The following is a 13619-nucleotide window of genomic DNA, read 5'->3' as shown; positions in this document are numbered from 1 at the left end:
GGAGAAGAAGAAGAAGAAGAAGAAGAAGAAGAAGAAGAAGAAGAAAAGAAGAAGGAGAAGGAGAAGGAGAAGGAGAAGAAGAAGAAGAAGAAGAAGAAGAAGAAGAAGAAGAAGAAGAAGAAGAAGAAGAAGAAGAAGAAGAAGAAAGACATACAGAGGCCGGAGAGCACACTGCTGATGCGTGATTTGAGCCACTGCCTCATTCCTAGCGTGTTGATGAGGTTGTTCTGTTAAAGGTTTTTTTTACGACTTTGAGTAAATGTGTCTGAAAGAATTTATCAGTAAAGTCAGACATCTAGGATAGGAATAACAATATTTCTGCAAGCATTTGTGAGACTCGGAGTAGATGAATATTTTATTGCTGCAAGCAGTGCACCGATTTCATATTTCCATATGTACCCCGAGAGTTCTGAAACCAGTTTCCGTGATGCGATACTGTAGTACGCACACAGTTTTTAAAAGGAACATACAATATTCTAACACTGAAATGATCATCAAGAGGATTGAGGTTTATGCTCACCTGACAGTAATTACATTTGCTTAATAAGCATGTATATAAGTAAATGCTTTGAAGATCGTTTTCTTCTTCATAATTCCAGGATTTAGAGAATTTGTCACTGGCTATAAATCAGAAAGAAGTTTCTTAGTGCAAGGGGAAATGAAATAGCATTTAAAATTCGTTATTAAATACGAGTCACTACCTGATTGTTGTATTTACACTAAATGAACTTCAAACATGTGATTTTTATTTCTAAGTAAACATTTCCACAACATTTGGGTAGCAAATTCCGCCATACTCGTGAAAAGTCCTGGTCTTAACTAAAGAGAAAATAATTTTCTAGGTTCTAAATTCTGCCCATTTCCTCAAAATATTGAGACTGTTAAGTACCAGACAGAGCCTTCTCCAGAGATATTTATTTTTATTTTAATACAGTGGGAAATCTGATTTTAAGTATAACTGTGATTTTTTTCGAAAAAAATTATTTCCAGATCTAAAGATTGTTGGTTTGGCTTTGACAGTGTCGTGGGATTTCATGAGACAAGCCTCCTGAAAAAAAAACTGAGAAACTGCTTCAGAGAACACCCGTTTTCGAACTTGAAAAAAGTAAGGCGGCTCTCACAACACTTTAAACTGAGACAGATTCTGATCGCCCCCTCAATTCTACCGCAGAGAAGGCGGAAAACAGGTAGAATAGCTTCTCAAAGGCGCTAAAAAATAGAGGGTGTAACGTTCCGAGCGCTCTGGGCTTTGACAGACACGGTGGGGGCGGAGCCCCTAGGGGGCGTGACGGGGGCGTGGCTAGGGTGTGGCGAGACCGCGGTAGACTGCCTCAGTCTAGCCTCGGAAGCGGGGAAGGGGCGGGGCAGGGGGCGGGGCTGATCCGCTCCCGTCCTTTAAAGGGGCTGAAGCGCGGCGGGACCTGAGCAGGTGCCGGCGGTGGTAGCGGACATGTCACTGTCGCGCCCCGCGTGGCCTGCAGGCCCTGCCCGGCCTGTCCCCTCCACACGGCCTCCCGAGGACTCCGCTGCGACGCCACCCAGCAGCAAGCGGCCTCGCCTGGAGGAGCCTGCCGGCGTCTCGGTGGCGGCGTGGCCGCTGCTTGTGGTGCCTCGCTTGTCTGAGGTAGAAAAAGTCTGGGAGTGGTCGCCCAGACCCTTCCCAGCGTTCCTCATTCCAAAGAACCCGGGCAGCTCAGGCGGCGGGAGGCAGCGGTGTGGCCCGGGGTGGCAGGACAGAACATTTCAGACGCAGAGCTGTTGGCAGTCTGGAGTCTCAGGAAGAGCAGGTTGTTCGAGGGCTCCAGAAAAGTCTCAGGAACCGGGGCCGCAGGAGGTTAGGGAGACTCTAGGTGTGCGCCATGATGACCCAGCAGAAGTGAGTCCCGTTCCACCCAACACCTCCAAGCCCGGTATCCAAAGAGTCAAACCTGAGCCTGAAGAACTTCCTGCCCTGGGGAAGGGAACTACTCTGAAAGAAAAGAATTCTGTGAGACAGCCAGGAAGTCCATTTCTAGAGGTTACATTTTCTGAGGAAACTAAGGCAACATTACATGACCTTAAGGACAGATGTAAAGTTGTCAGTGTCATAACCTCAGAGAAAAAAGAAAACATTTCATCATCCACACTAAAAATACCAAGACTTCAAAACCAGGCCTGTTTGGGAAGCGCCAAACCCGGTTATTTTAGAGATAACATCACAATAATTTCCCCTGAGTTCCCAAGGGATTTAAATAGCAACATGTCCTTTGTCTATTTAAAGGAAATAGCAAAGAAAAAGAATGACAAAGTTGTGGCATATGCTAGGGATTTCACAAACATTTTCGGGTCCCAAAATAGACCTGATGCTAAGAAACAAAAGTTTCAGAATGATAAAAAAATTGTATTTGTGGAAAATGATTTTTGTGGCTATTATGAAAGTCAACAGCAGTCACTCCCTGTTGAAGGGGAAATAGACTCGATCACTTTAAACTGCTGTCACCGTAGTAGTATCGAGGGTGATCTAAGATACTCCAGCAAGAATTCCATTCTAACACTAGAAGACGCTAACTGGGAGGGAACAGAAAGGAATCTAGACGGCTACCTACCTACCAGACAAGAAGAATCTCAAAGCTGGGACTCTAACAGAGCTATTTTGAAAAGGAAAAGACAAAATTGTTGGATAAAGAAAAATTTTAGGGTTATCTGTGAAACTATGAAAAAACTTAGAGAAAATTCAAATTTGGCACAGTTACTAGAGACTGACCTTGTACACAAGGGAGACTATCACAATGCAAAAGTCAGGGATGTGCATGAACCACAGTCAAGTACTCTGGTGATAGGAACTCTGGGCACTTCCCCCAATTTAATAAAGATTGTTTGGTTTAATGGTAAAGATGAAAATGCCAATATACTACAGCTGAAGCACTATACTATGCAGAAATATATATCCAGAAATAACGATGGTGGTACTTTGACCTGCCATCAAGTGTTGACATGTGAAAAGGAGACTGATATTCAAAAGACTGGCATTTTGAGCAAATTCTTGCAAAATAACATTTCAGAACTCTATAATATCATTCTGAAAACAAATATAGTTTCTTTGCTCAATCACTTTGTTTCTTTCATAAGAAATGGAGATGACTCAGAAGAGGGTTGCATCTTCAAATGTTTAGTGCATTTGAATTATTTGAAAAATATTATAAAGGAAAGTCATGTTGTATATCTAACAAGGATTTTGATTTCTTCAAGACCATTAGTAAACAACACAAAATCTATGGCAAAGAAAAGAAAGCTATTTAAAATGGAGCATGCTCTTGAAGGGGCTCAGAAACACAGCATCAGCTCTCTTAGTATAGCAACTAAAAGGTTTCCAATTTACAAACCACATGAAAATGTTCCTCTTTTACTGGATTTTGAGGACACGGAAAGACTTTCTTTGTCAAGTTGTTCTGACAATGTGGAGAATTGGGCTTACTATAGTTTTGGTATTGCTAGCACACGTGTGAAATCTGATATGCTACTTATACAGAATAACTGTGGACATACTAGTGAAAAATACTATGAAAGTGGTACGTCCAATCAAGATTTAGATATTGAAAGGAAGCAGAAACAAAAGACCCCTCATTCTATTTTTCAGTTCGTATTTGAACATATCTTTAATGCTAGGCAACTGAGCACATTGTTAAACAAAAATAAAATACATAGTGAACAGATAAATGCTATGCTGATAACTCAGAAGTCCAGCTTGGAGAACTTGCTAGATGACATAGAATGGAAAATATATGATTTTATTTTGAAGAAGTATGTCAAGATCACAGAAAGTTCAAGTAGTTTCCAAGTTCATAAAGCTATCGGCATAGAGAAAAAAGAGGATAGTTCTCCCCCAATCGAAAGCGTGTCTTCAGTGCAGGTAGCTTCGCGAGTGAGTAAGGACGTAAATGTGAGAGAAACTACATCTGCTAAGCAAAATAGTGGAGCTAACACAAAAGAGACTGGAGACATTTTGCAAGAAGGCGAGTTAGCTAATTCAGCGTGTTTTCATCCAGAGAATGACTCCACATTATATGCTGATCATCAGTTTGAAAGTGATTCAAGTAGAGAGAACAATGAATGTTTTCAGGGCTTAGCTGCTCCATGTTTATCAACAGAAACTCTGCCAATAGCAAAGGATTTCGAGATGAAGAGTAAATTTGATTTAGTACTTGAAGAGCTTCATATGTTTCATGAAATTAGTAAAGAAAATGAAATTCCAAGTACAGCAGAAACAAACAATAGGAAAGAATATTACTTTGGAGAAAGTAATGATGTTAAGGAGGCAAGAATGGAGATAGAAAAAGATTTGGAAATGGTTGAAACCAACAAAAGAAATGCACCTGCTTTGCCCCTTGATTTGAGAGCAGGCTCCAACATGCATAAAAGACACCAACGTTTATTTAATTGGAAAACAATCCCTACTCATGGGGGAGAGGCAGTTCCAAATGAATATTGCTGTCCAAGATCAGAGGAAGAATCCCTCCATTCTACTCCTGAGGAAGGTATGCCATTTATTTTAAAATTTCTTACTCATGATAAAAAGTTAGTGTTTTTTTCTTGTGTAAGGAAAATATATAATTTTTGGCAGCAAATAAAATAGAAGAGGCTTCATGAATGTATGTTATTTCCAACAAAGACCCATTAAAATGTTAGACAATAAACAGAAGTTGAAAAAACAAGTCACTTAAATTTTAAGAAAAGTTCCAAAATCTTATTAAATTTTTCTAAATATTTGGAGCCAATTGAAGTCAGTATTTATACAAACAGTTTGCCAATATTGTTAACATTTGTAGAGCAAAGTTACTTTCTCTAGAAAGGGCTATAACCAGCTAGTCACTGAAATGACATAAAGTTAGCTTGGACCATAATATGTTAGTCTTTATTTTCAGATTATAAAAGTCCTGCCTTTTCTGCTGAGGAATGTAAAAAAGAAAAGAATGATTATTTATTGAAGGGAGGTAAGATCTGTTACTTTTTAGAATATGTTTTAAGATGCCTGTCATATTGTCTTAGCATGATGAAAATACTTTGGTTGATGGAAAACAAGTACACAATTTTATACTTTAAAAATAGCGATGTTACTAATTTCAATTTAGAATCTGGTTAAAAATTAAATACTGGAAATGCCCTCTGAAAGTACGTACTAATATTTGCAGTAGTGTATGACAATACACTACTAAGCCTAAGTGATAAGATGTGTTTTAAATGTGAGATTCATTACATATGTACTATTAGTTGGCAAAATACTAAACAAAAGAGAATCCATCCCAGGTGGATCACTGTTCTTGAAATGCCACTCCAAATTATGCTCTATCCCATTGGTTCCCAACCTGTACATTGTGACTCCTTTGGGGGTTGAATGGATCCTTTCACAGGACTTCCACATAAGATACCCTGCATATCAGATATCTATATTATGACTCATTACAGTAGCAAAATTAGAGTTATGAAGTAGCAATGAAATAATTTTATGGTTGAGAGTCACAACGTGAGGAACTGTGTTAAGAGCTTGCAGCATTAGGAAGATTGAGAACCACTGCTTCGTATTTTATACCTTTATAGAGCCTCCAAGTAGATATTTTATGAATATAAATAATTTACTAATACTGATATGGTATTATGGTTCATGCTTTAATCCCAGCACTACATTGACAAGAGACTCTGGTATACGTTTGAGGTCAGAAACCAATATTATAGCAATTACTTATTATTTTTAGGTGTTGACATGATTTTTGAATGTAGCTATTATAATTTTATTTTTAATTGCTATTAAAAAACAACCAAAGAAAAATCAAACAATTCCCAATAACACCTAAGAATTTTTCAGTATCAAAATAAAACAAAAATAGGACTAGTATTTATTCTATCTGCCAATGAGTTTAGATAAGGATAGGATTGAAATTAGGGAACAAGGTGAAGTTAGTCTTGTAATACATTTACATGACAATATTAAATCCAAAAAGGCTACATTGCAAGGAAAATATATTTACTCAAATGCGTTCAGTGAGGCACCATTTCTCATATATATATTTTTATGTCTTTACATCATCAGAAAAATGCTATCTCCAACTCCTTCATTTTGTCTCAATCTTTGGTGACTTGATCTTTGAAATTAGCTGATGCCAGACAGATCAAAAGTCTCTTCTCCCCTGAGAACACGTGATCACCAGGGGACTGATAATCTATGAGTCTAAAGAGCCATATTGGTGAGGATGTAGTGGCTTCTTCCTAGAAAGACAGGGAACATTTGGATTTAGGAATCTAATTTGATGTAGAATACAAAGAGGTCAGGAACACACATCCACATTGTTGCATGTTATGTGGCAGCTGCCAGTTCACCAGGTATTTTTTTAATTTGTTTTTTTTTCGAGACAGGGTTTCTCTGTAGCTTTGGTGCCTGTTCTGGAACTAGCTCTTGTAGACCAGGCTCGCCTCGAACTCACAGAGATCCGCCTGCCTCTGCCTCCTGAATGCTGGGATTAAAGGCGTGTTCCACCACTGGCCAGCTTCACCAGGTATTTTATATGTCGTTTAGGCCACTATTGTTCTGACTTTATTGTGTTTGTGAATCTTCTGAAGATTGTGTTATAGTATTCTGTTTCTACTGCAACCAAGCTCTGAGATTCTGAATTTTGAACACTCTCCTAGAGCCGCAGAGGCAGATGTTTGCTAGGATGCTGACCACACCTGTGCAGCCTTTACTGTCCTGGAACTCACTCTGTAGACCAGGCTGGCCTGGAATTCAGAGATTCACCTGCCTCTGCTTCCCAAGTGTTGAGATTAAAGGAGTGTGCTACCACCACCAGGCTTTATGACATGTTTTTAAATACTGACTTTTAAGAAAAACTCCTCACAATATTCTGGAATGTTTATATTTTTAAAAGGTTAACAATAAATTAATCAAAAAATATAGCAATAAGAAAATGATCATGTTTTATTCTTCAAAGGGATGTATTACCAACATCATAGCTTAATGAGACAGGTCATCATTGTACAAAGGACCTACTACGGATGGAAATTAGTTAACCTCTTTCCATCCATTGCAAAATTACCATAAGTCACTGTTACATTAAATGTAAAAGGGAAAGGCATACTTTGAAAAAGAAATATATTACTAATTTTGGCTTTGTTCTAAAATAATCTTTTAATGAAAAATTCATTTTATGCAAAATTCCTAAAATTTTCTAATATATAACCAAATATAGCAATATGACCCAATAATTTTGTCTGATTTGGGCATCCCAGTAAGTTTAAAACTTTATAAAAGTCTAGTAATAATATTTTTGCTTATCATTAAATTTATATTTTTAATGGTAAATTGAGTATAAAATGGTATGCAGCTTTTTGGAGTGTTTACTTTTTTTTACCTTATTAATATGTGCTTTAAATTAGGACTCTGTTTCATAAGTGTTTACATAGGTATATTTGATTTGCTCAGCTTTGAAATTATGTTTAACTTTTGTTAGATTTAACAAAATTCAAATGTCATGAATGGATTGATGACAGTGTTTTTAGTATAATGGAGTATTAAAGTCATACTAATTTACTAAAGCCCAATTTATATTTGAGTCTTACAAATGTACTATATAGTTTATATGGGAATAAAACTTCTTAAAGGTAATGCATCATATCTATGTGTGTAAGTTAAGTGATCTTGAGAGAAAAACAGCTCTGTGAAACATTCAGATTTCTTAGAAAATGATATAGTGTTATGTTAAATAAAACTAAAAATCAGAGTAATCCATAGCTGTAATTACACTTGTATTCTATTAAAAAACAATCTCTATTAGAAACCAAGTATAACTATTAACAACAGGACAGAATTGCTTAGCTTCTAATTGAAAATGACACTCATAAAGCACAGTATCAAGTTGGCTAAAATCTTAATTAGTTTTTGAGTTTATTGCTCTTGTGTCAGAGTTCCTGACTGGAATACTGATCTTAGGTAAGTGTTATATATATAGACAGGTTTCTTAGTCTTCCTGTACTTACCTTCCCATGTTATAGAATTGGATATAATAGGATTAAGTACACTAATGCACTAGTGAATGGTGTGTAAATCCCTAGTAAATGTGTCTAGTATCATGATTAGAGTAAGGACTTTTAAACATATTGGTAATTTTTGCTTTTGTCAGTAAATTATGTTGTCATCTTTGCAGGCAGTCATTTGTCACATGGCATTTCCAGAGTACAGCCTCTTAAGACGTGCAACCGTCCAATTAGAGTCGGCTTGTCGAGAAGAGCTAGGCTGAAACAGCTCCATCCTTACCTGAAATGAATGGGCTGTTAAGGACTCAGAAGAAACTCCTGGGCTTTAACAGCTCAGCAGGTCTAGGAATGTTTTATTTCTTGCTTTGTAGAAGTGTTTTCTTCAGCTTGCAGATTTTATGCTTTCTTTAAAAAATGTAGAGAGGTTCTTTTGTGTGTAGATTATTTTATTAGCATTAAAAGAAAACTTTCAATGATATTTTCCTGTCTCATAATCAGTATACACATTAAAGTATTTTCATGTCTTATAAACCATTTCAGCATCTTAATTTTTATAAATTTTATAAAGAAAAATCTATAACTTCTACTTTTTGGCTCATAAAAAGGTAATGAACCAGTGTTCTAACCTACTCTACATTTTGTCAGGTGTATAGGATCTGCTCTTCCTCCCTCTCTCCTTCCATCCTTCCCTCCTTCTTTTCCTCCCTCCCTCCATTCCTTGTCTTCCTTCAGATAGGATATCTTGTAAATCAGGCTGGTATCAAACTCCCTCTGCAGCTGCTGCTGCTGACCTTGAACTCTTCTTGACTCTCTTGCCTTCAGAATACTGCCCTGAGCTGTAGCTTCCTTCCTGTCCTTGAAATTTGCAGAGAAATAAAGAATACACATATTTTCAAAAATAACTATCAATAGAATAAAGCAAAATTAAAAATGCTAGACAAGTAAATAACATTGACATATTTAGAAAAACGGTAAGGAAAGAAAGAAGCGTCAAGAAAATGCAAGAACAGCAAACAAGGCCAGGGTTACTTCACTCGGTACATTTTGCAAATACATCCAAAAGTAAGCTGAAATGCATCAATTCAGAATACAAATATGGCTGGATTAGATGATCACCAGTAAATGTTCTCAGATCCACAAAATTCAACCTCAACTTTGGCTCTATTCTTCCTGCACTGAACACTTTCCAACTCCAACATCCTGCTTGAAATCCCTCCACCCACTCGCTGCTTTAAGTAAAAGCTTTTTTTCTTTGCTTTCTTTAAATCATTATTCTTGAATATATGAACATTTTGTCTGAATGCCTCTTTGTGCACCAAGGGCATGCAGTGCCTTTGAAGAAGAAGCCATCAGGTTCCCTGGAACTGGAGTCCAGACAAATGTGAACAGCCAGCTAGGTGCTAGGGATTTAATGTGGGTCTCTAGAAAAGCCGTTAGTCAGTGTTGTTAACTGACTAGCCGTCTCACTAATACTGGAATGCAAGCATTTGAAGGCAGAATTGTTTCCTGTCTGCACCCCCACTCCCAAAATATATCACATGTGCTTAAAAGGGTATCTACTCCCAGTAAGTATTCCTATTATTTGAGTATATACGAATGAAATTCTTCTCTTGTCATGTGACAGCTATGCCATTTAACATTTATTTTTTGTTAATTGAAGATTACATTTTATGTTGACAGATTAAGTTTTTTTTTTGTATTTTTGGGTGGTATTTCATGACCTTTGAATCACTATATATACATTGTAGGATAGTTAAATCTAGCTAAATTAGCATATTTTTTACCTCACAGTTATTTTTCTGGAGAAAACAACTGACATTGGCTCTAAGCATTCTTAAAGGTTTGACCTTGGGCAGATCCTCCTATCTTAAAAGGGAATAATGATATCCCTATTGGATAATTGTAAGAATTGAGCTTGCTAATGCTTATGGTTTTGGGATGGCCTGGATGCAAAGTTAGTTCTTAACCATAAATATTTGTTGATACATAGTAACGACTACTCGGCAGTGGGTGTTTATAATACTTACCTCCCTTTTCTTTTTTTCTCTTGTTCCTTTTTCATGCTTCTTTCTTTATTTACTTGGTGTTTGAGACAGGCTCTAACTGGCCTCAAATTTGCTTTTGCCTCTCAAATGCTAGGAATACAGTGTGCGCCACTGTGACTAGCTCATGAAAAATTTCTCTAATTGTTTAGACATTATATATTTTCATTTATGTAGACATAAACTACTTCAAGGCAGAGTTTGCACTAATAAAATGCCTTTTTTGGCTAGGGGAAATATTATATATATATATATATATATATATGTATATATATGATAGATATTTGCACACACACATATAGTATGCAAACATATATATAGTGGACACTAAATTATATTATACCCACTGTGTTGGGTAACACCATCATTTGAAGCTATCTTTTCTACATAGACTTCACTTCTTGTACAAGGCATTGCATGTGATGTAGGAGAGCATTTCAAAAAGACACTCACTGAGCTGTTCCACCTCCCCAACCTCAGGGCTAAAGAATAAACTCACAGTCTGTGCTTCATGCTTTTGGCTCCCTGATTCGCAGGAATTGTAAACAAAGTTCTATGGGTTCCTGAGCTCCAGGCTCCATGGTTTCCTTCCTTATTACTCCGGCATCTAACAGGAACCCCACACATGTCACAGTCCAAGAGAAATTCCTGTTGTTTTACCTAAAAGTTCTTGTAGCATGAATTCTAATTGGTCTTAATAGTAAAATCCCCAAGTCAAATATTAGGGGATGAAAGCTGAAGATCAGAGAAGCAGAGCAGTCAGCCACTAGTTTTTATCTCTACAAAATCTTGAGACTGAATGGGGTTTCCTGTCTCTACAAGTCGTCAGACTGAATGCCATCTCTACAAAACCTCAGACTGAATTCTGAGCTCTTGTCTTCTCCCGCCTTATATTCCTCTCTCCGTCCAGCCGTATCACTTCCCATCTCTACTTCCCTGTGTTGAGCTGTGTTGAGATTAAAGGTGTGAACCACCACCGCTTAGCTCTGTTTCTCTTTTAGACTGATTCAATTTCGTGTAGTCTAGGGTGACCTTGAATTCACAGAGATCTGCCTGCTTCTGTCTCCCTAGTAGTGGGATTAAAGGTGTGTGCCACCACTTCCTGGCCTCTGTGGCTAACTAGTGTGGCTAACTTCACACTCTGATCTTCAGGCAAGCTTGATTTGTTAAAACACAAAAAAAGTATCACCACAGTTTTGTATTTTGTGTACAAATAGTTCCCCTTCATAAAGTTCTCATTTCAGTAAGGAGGAACTCCATTAAATTGCTCAAGGCAGGAGCCTTGGCGTCATCATTGACATCTCCCCTTTCCCATCCCCTAACTGACTTACTGTTTTGGCCTCCCTTGCCTGACTAACTGCAGTAGAATTGAGTTCCTATCTATGGAGTTTCTTCCCTCAGCCCTCACCTCTGTCTTTTCTGAACATAGTATCCAGAAAGAACCGTTGTAATATAAATTAGCATGTTATAATTTAGCTCAGCACAATGTAATCTTCTAGTCCTTATCTTACTTTGATTAAGAGCCAAACTCTTAATTTGGTGCCTAAGTACACTACCCCATTCCTAAGAGCCACCTTCCTGTATTATTCCCTTGTCTGTCCCACTAAAGACACTGGCCTTGCTACTGCCTCTGCAGGCAACCTTTGCACTTGTCTACTTCTTCTGGAATGCTTGCTAAGCTAGTTCTCTACCTTATTCTGCCCCTCCTGCGGACTTGATAAATGCTCCATTTAATGGAGTCTGGCTGCTCCATATTTATGTCTATGAATGGTAATCTTGTTATAAAGCACATACAGTACTTTAGGAATACTGCGCGTAAAATATACATATTTGTCACTGCATTCTTAGTCTTACCTTTGTCTTCATCTTTTAATAGTAGAGTTGGTTATTAGAGTATATTTAATTCAACAATTTATGCAGTTCAGTATTTAAAAAATTTAAGAATAGAAAGAAAATCTTTTTCACATAAAAATCTTTATTTCATACAATATCTTTTGTCCATATTTTTTCCCTTCCCCTAACTCTAATCTCTCATCTCTCTCCTTTCTCAACTTCTTGTTTTTTCTCTCCAAAACCAGGAAATCAAAAAACAACAAAAAGCAGAAAATCAAAATATACAAAAAATAAACTCAAAAGAAAACCAGTAAGACAAAAGATACCCACACAAAACAAAAAGCACTCACGCACAAACTCCATGGAGTTTGTTTTGTGTTGACCAACTCTTTTCCCTCAGAATCATTCACCACTGCTGGCTTTTAGAATCTTTCTGCCTTTTCTTCTGCAGAGACACCTGAGTCTTGAGGAGAAGGGTTTGAGGAAGACATTCCATTTAATACTAAAGCGACTCTGAGCTAACATCTGGGGAACCTGCATAGAAGCAAACTAGGCCCCCTGAATATAGGTGTCAGTGGTGTGGCTTGGCAGTATATGGGGCCAATGGCAGTGGGACCAGAAATGAACTCTAATGCATGAGCTGACCTTGTGGATCCTGTTCTCTATGGAGAGATACCTTGCTTAACCTTGGTTCTGCCTCAAGGAGGTGATGGGACACAGATTCAGTTGACTTCCCAGGGGAGGCCTTACTCTCACTGAGTAGTGCATGGGGGTGCGTGGGGAAAAGGTGTAGGGTGGGGGGTGGGGGAGAGAGGGACAGGGAGCAGGAGGAGAGGAGAAGAGAGAGGAAGAACTGGGATTGGTATGTTAAAAAAAAGACTAAATGATTCAAAATCACCAAAATCACTCTCTGCACATTGTCCAATTGTGGATTCTTTTGTTAGTTACCGTCTCCTGCAAGAAGCAGTTTCTCTGATGATGGCTGAGTGATGCTGTGGGCTGTCAGCATAGCAATACATCATTAGGAGTTGTTTTATTGCTATTTTCCTGTAGGAGAGTAATAGTGTAGGTTCCCCCGGCCTGTGATTTATCTAGTCTCAGTTTGTGGCCAATTTAGGAGTGTTATGTAGTTTTCACTGTTAAAGAAACACTTTTGAAAGGTTAAAAAGAAAGTTTAGCTAGTCTGACATTTTAACTAAAATTACATTCATCTTTAGTTAGTTAGCTAATTTTCTTTTGCGGTGCTGGGGACTGAACCCAGGGCCTCATGCATTCTAGACAAAACATTGACCACTAAGCTATATTTCAAGCCCAAATGTATTAATTCTTAGAGCAACAATTCTGAGTTTTTACTTTTTCAAAAATTTATTATTTATGACCGTAAGTCATTTAACTCACATTGGAGTTGGTAATTGTGTCTCACAAAGAGGTTCTTTAAAGATTAAGTGATCTGATTTTTATACATACTGAGTTTACAGAGCCATTCTTTATTATGAGTTTTAATAAAATATCTATATTTCAGTGAATGGGACCATGTGGTCCATCTGTTTCCCTTTTAAAAGTTCTTCATGAGTGGTTCTGTGTGCATGCTGCACATGTGTGGGTATCAAAGGACAGCTTTCGGAAGTCAGTTGCTCTCTCCTTCCGTGGTGTTGGTCCCTGGGAACTGAGCTCAGGCTGTCAGGCACACAACTTTACCATTACCGTCAGCTCTCAACTCAATAATGTTGACAGCAAAATTTC

General features: G+C 37.8%; 1 protein-coding gene across 1 annotated transcript; it reads left to right on the top strand.

The window, feature by feature from the left end:
• The first annotated feature begins 1450 nt into the window (after window positions 1-1450).
• On the top strand, window positions 1451-8290 carry Rad51ap2 (RAD51 associated protein 2). Its single transcript, XM_005366547.1, has 4 exons — window positions 1451-2690; window positions 3048-4514; window positions 4902-4970; window positions 8172-8290. Exons 1-4 carry the CDS (start codon window positions 1451-1453, stop codon window positions 8288-8290), a joined length of 2895 nt encoding a protein of 964 aa, XP_005366604.1.
• Window positions 8291-13619: the final 5329 nt, after the last annotated feature.

Source organism: Microtus ochrogaster, unplaced genomic scaffold (assembly GCF_000317375.1).
Source record: "Microtus ochrogaster isolate Prairie Vole_2 unplaced genomic scaffold, MicOch1.0 UNK10, whole genome shotgun sequence".
NCBI classification, from domain to species: Eukaryota; Metazoa; Chordata; class Mammalia; order Rodentia; family Cricetidae; genus Microtus; species Microtus ochrogaster.
This window is presented reverse-complemented; position numbering and strand designations above follow the sequence as displayed.

What these genes read in the sequence shown, in the direction of transcription:
- Rad51ap2 (XM_005366547.1), top strand. Translation starts at nt 1,451, where the DNA reads ATGTCACTGTCGCGCCCCGCGTGGCCTGCAGGCCCTGCCCGGCCTGTC. An exon ending in TTTTAGGGTTATCTGTGAAA is followed by an intron (nt 2,691 to 3,047) that starts CTATGAAAAAAC and finishes TTTCAGAACTCT; the next exon opens with ATAATATCATTCTGAAAACA. An exon ending in TGATTATTTATTGAAGGGAG is followed by an intron (nt 4,971 to 8,171) that starts GTAAGATCTGTT and finishes TCATCTTTGCAG; the next exon opens with GCAGTCATTTGTCACATGGC.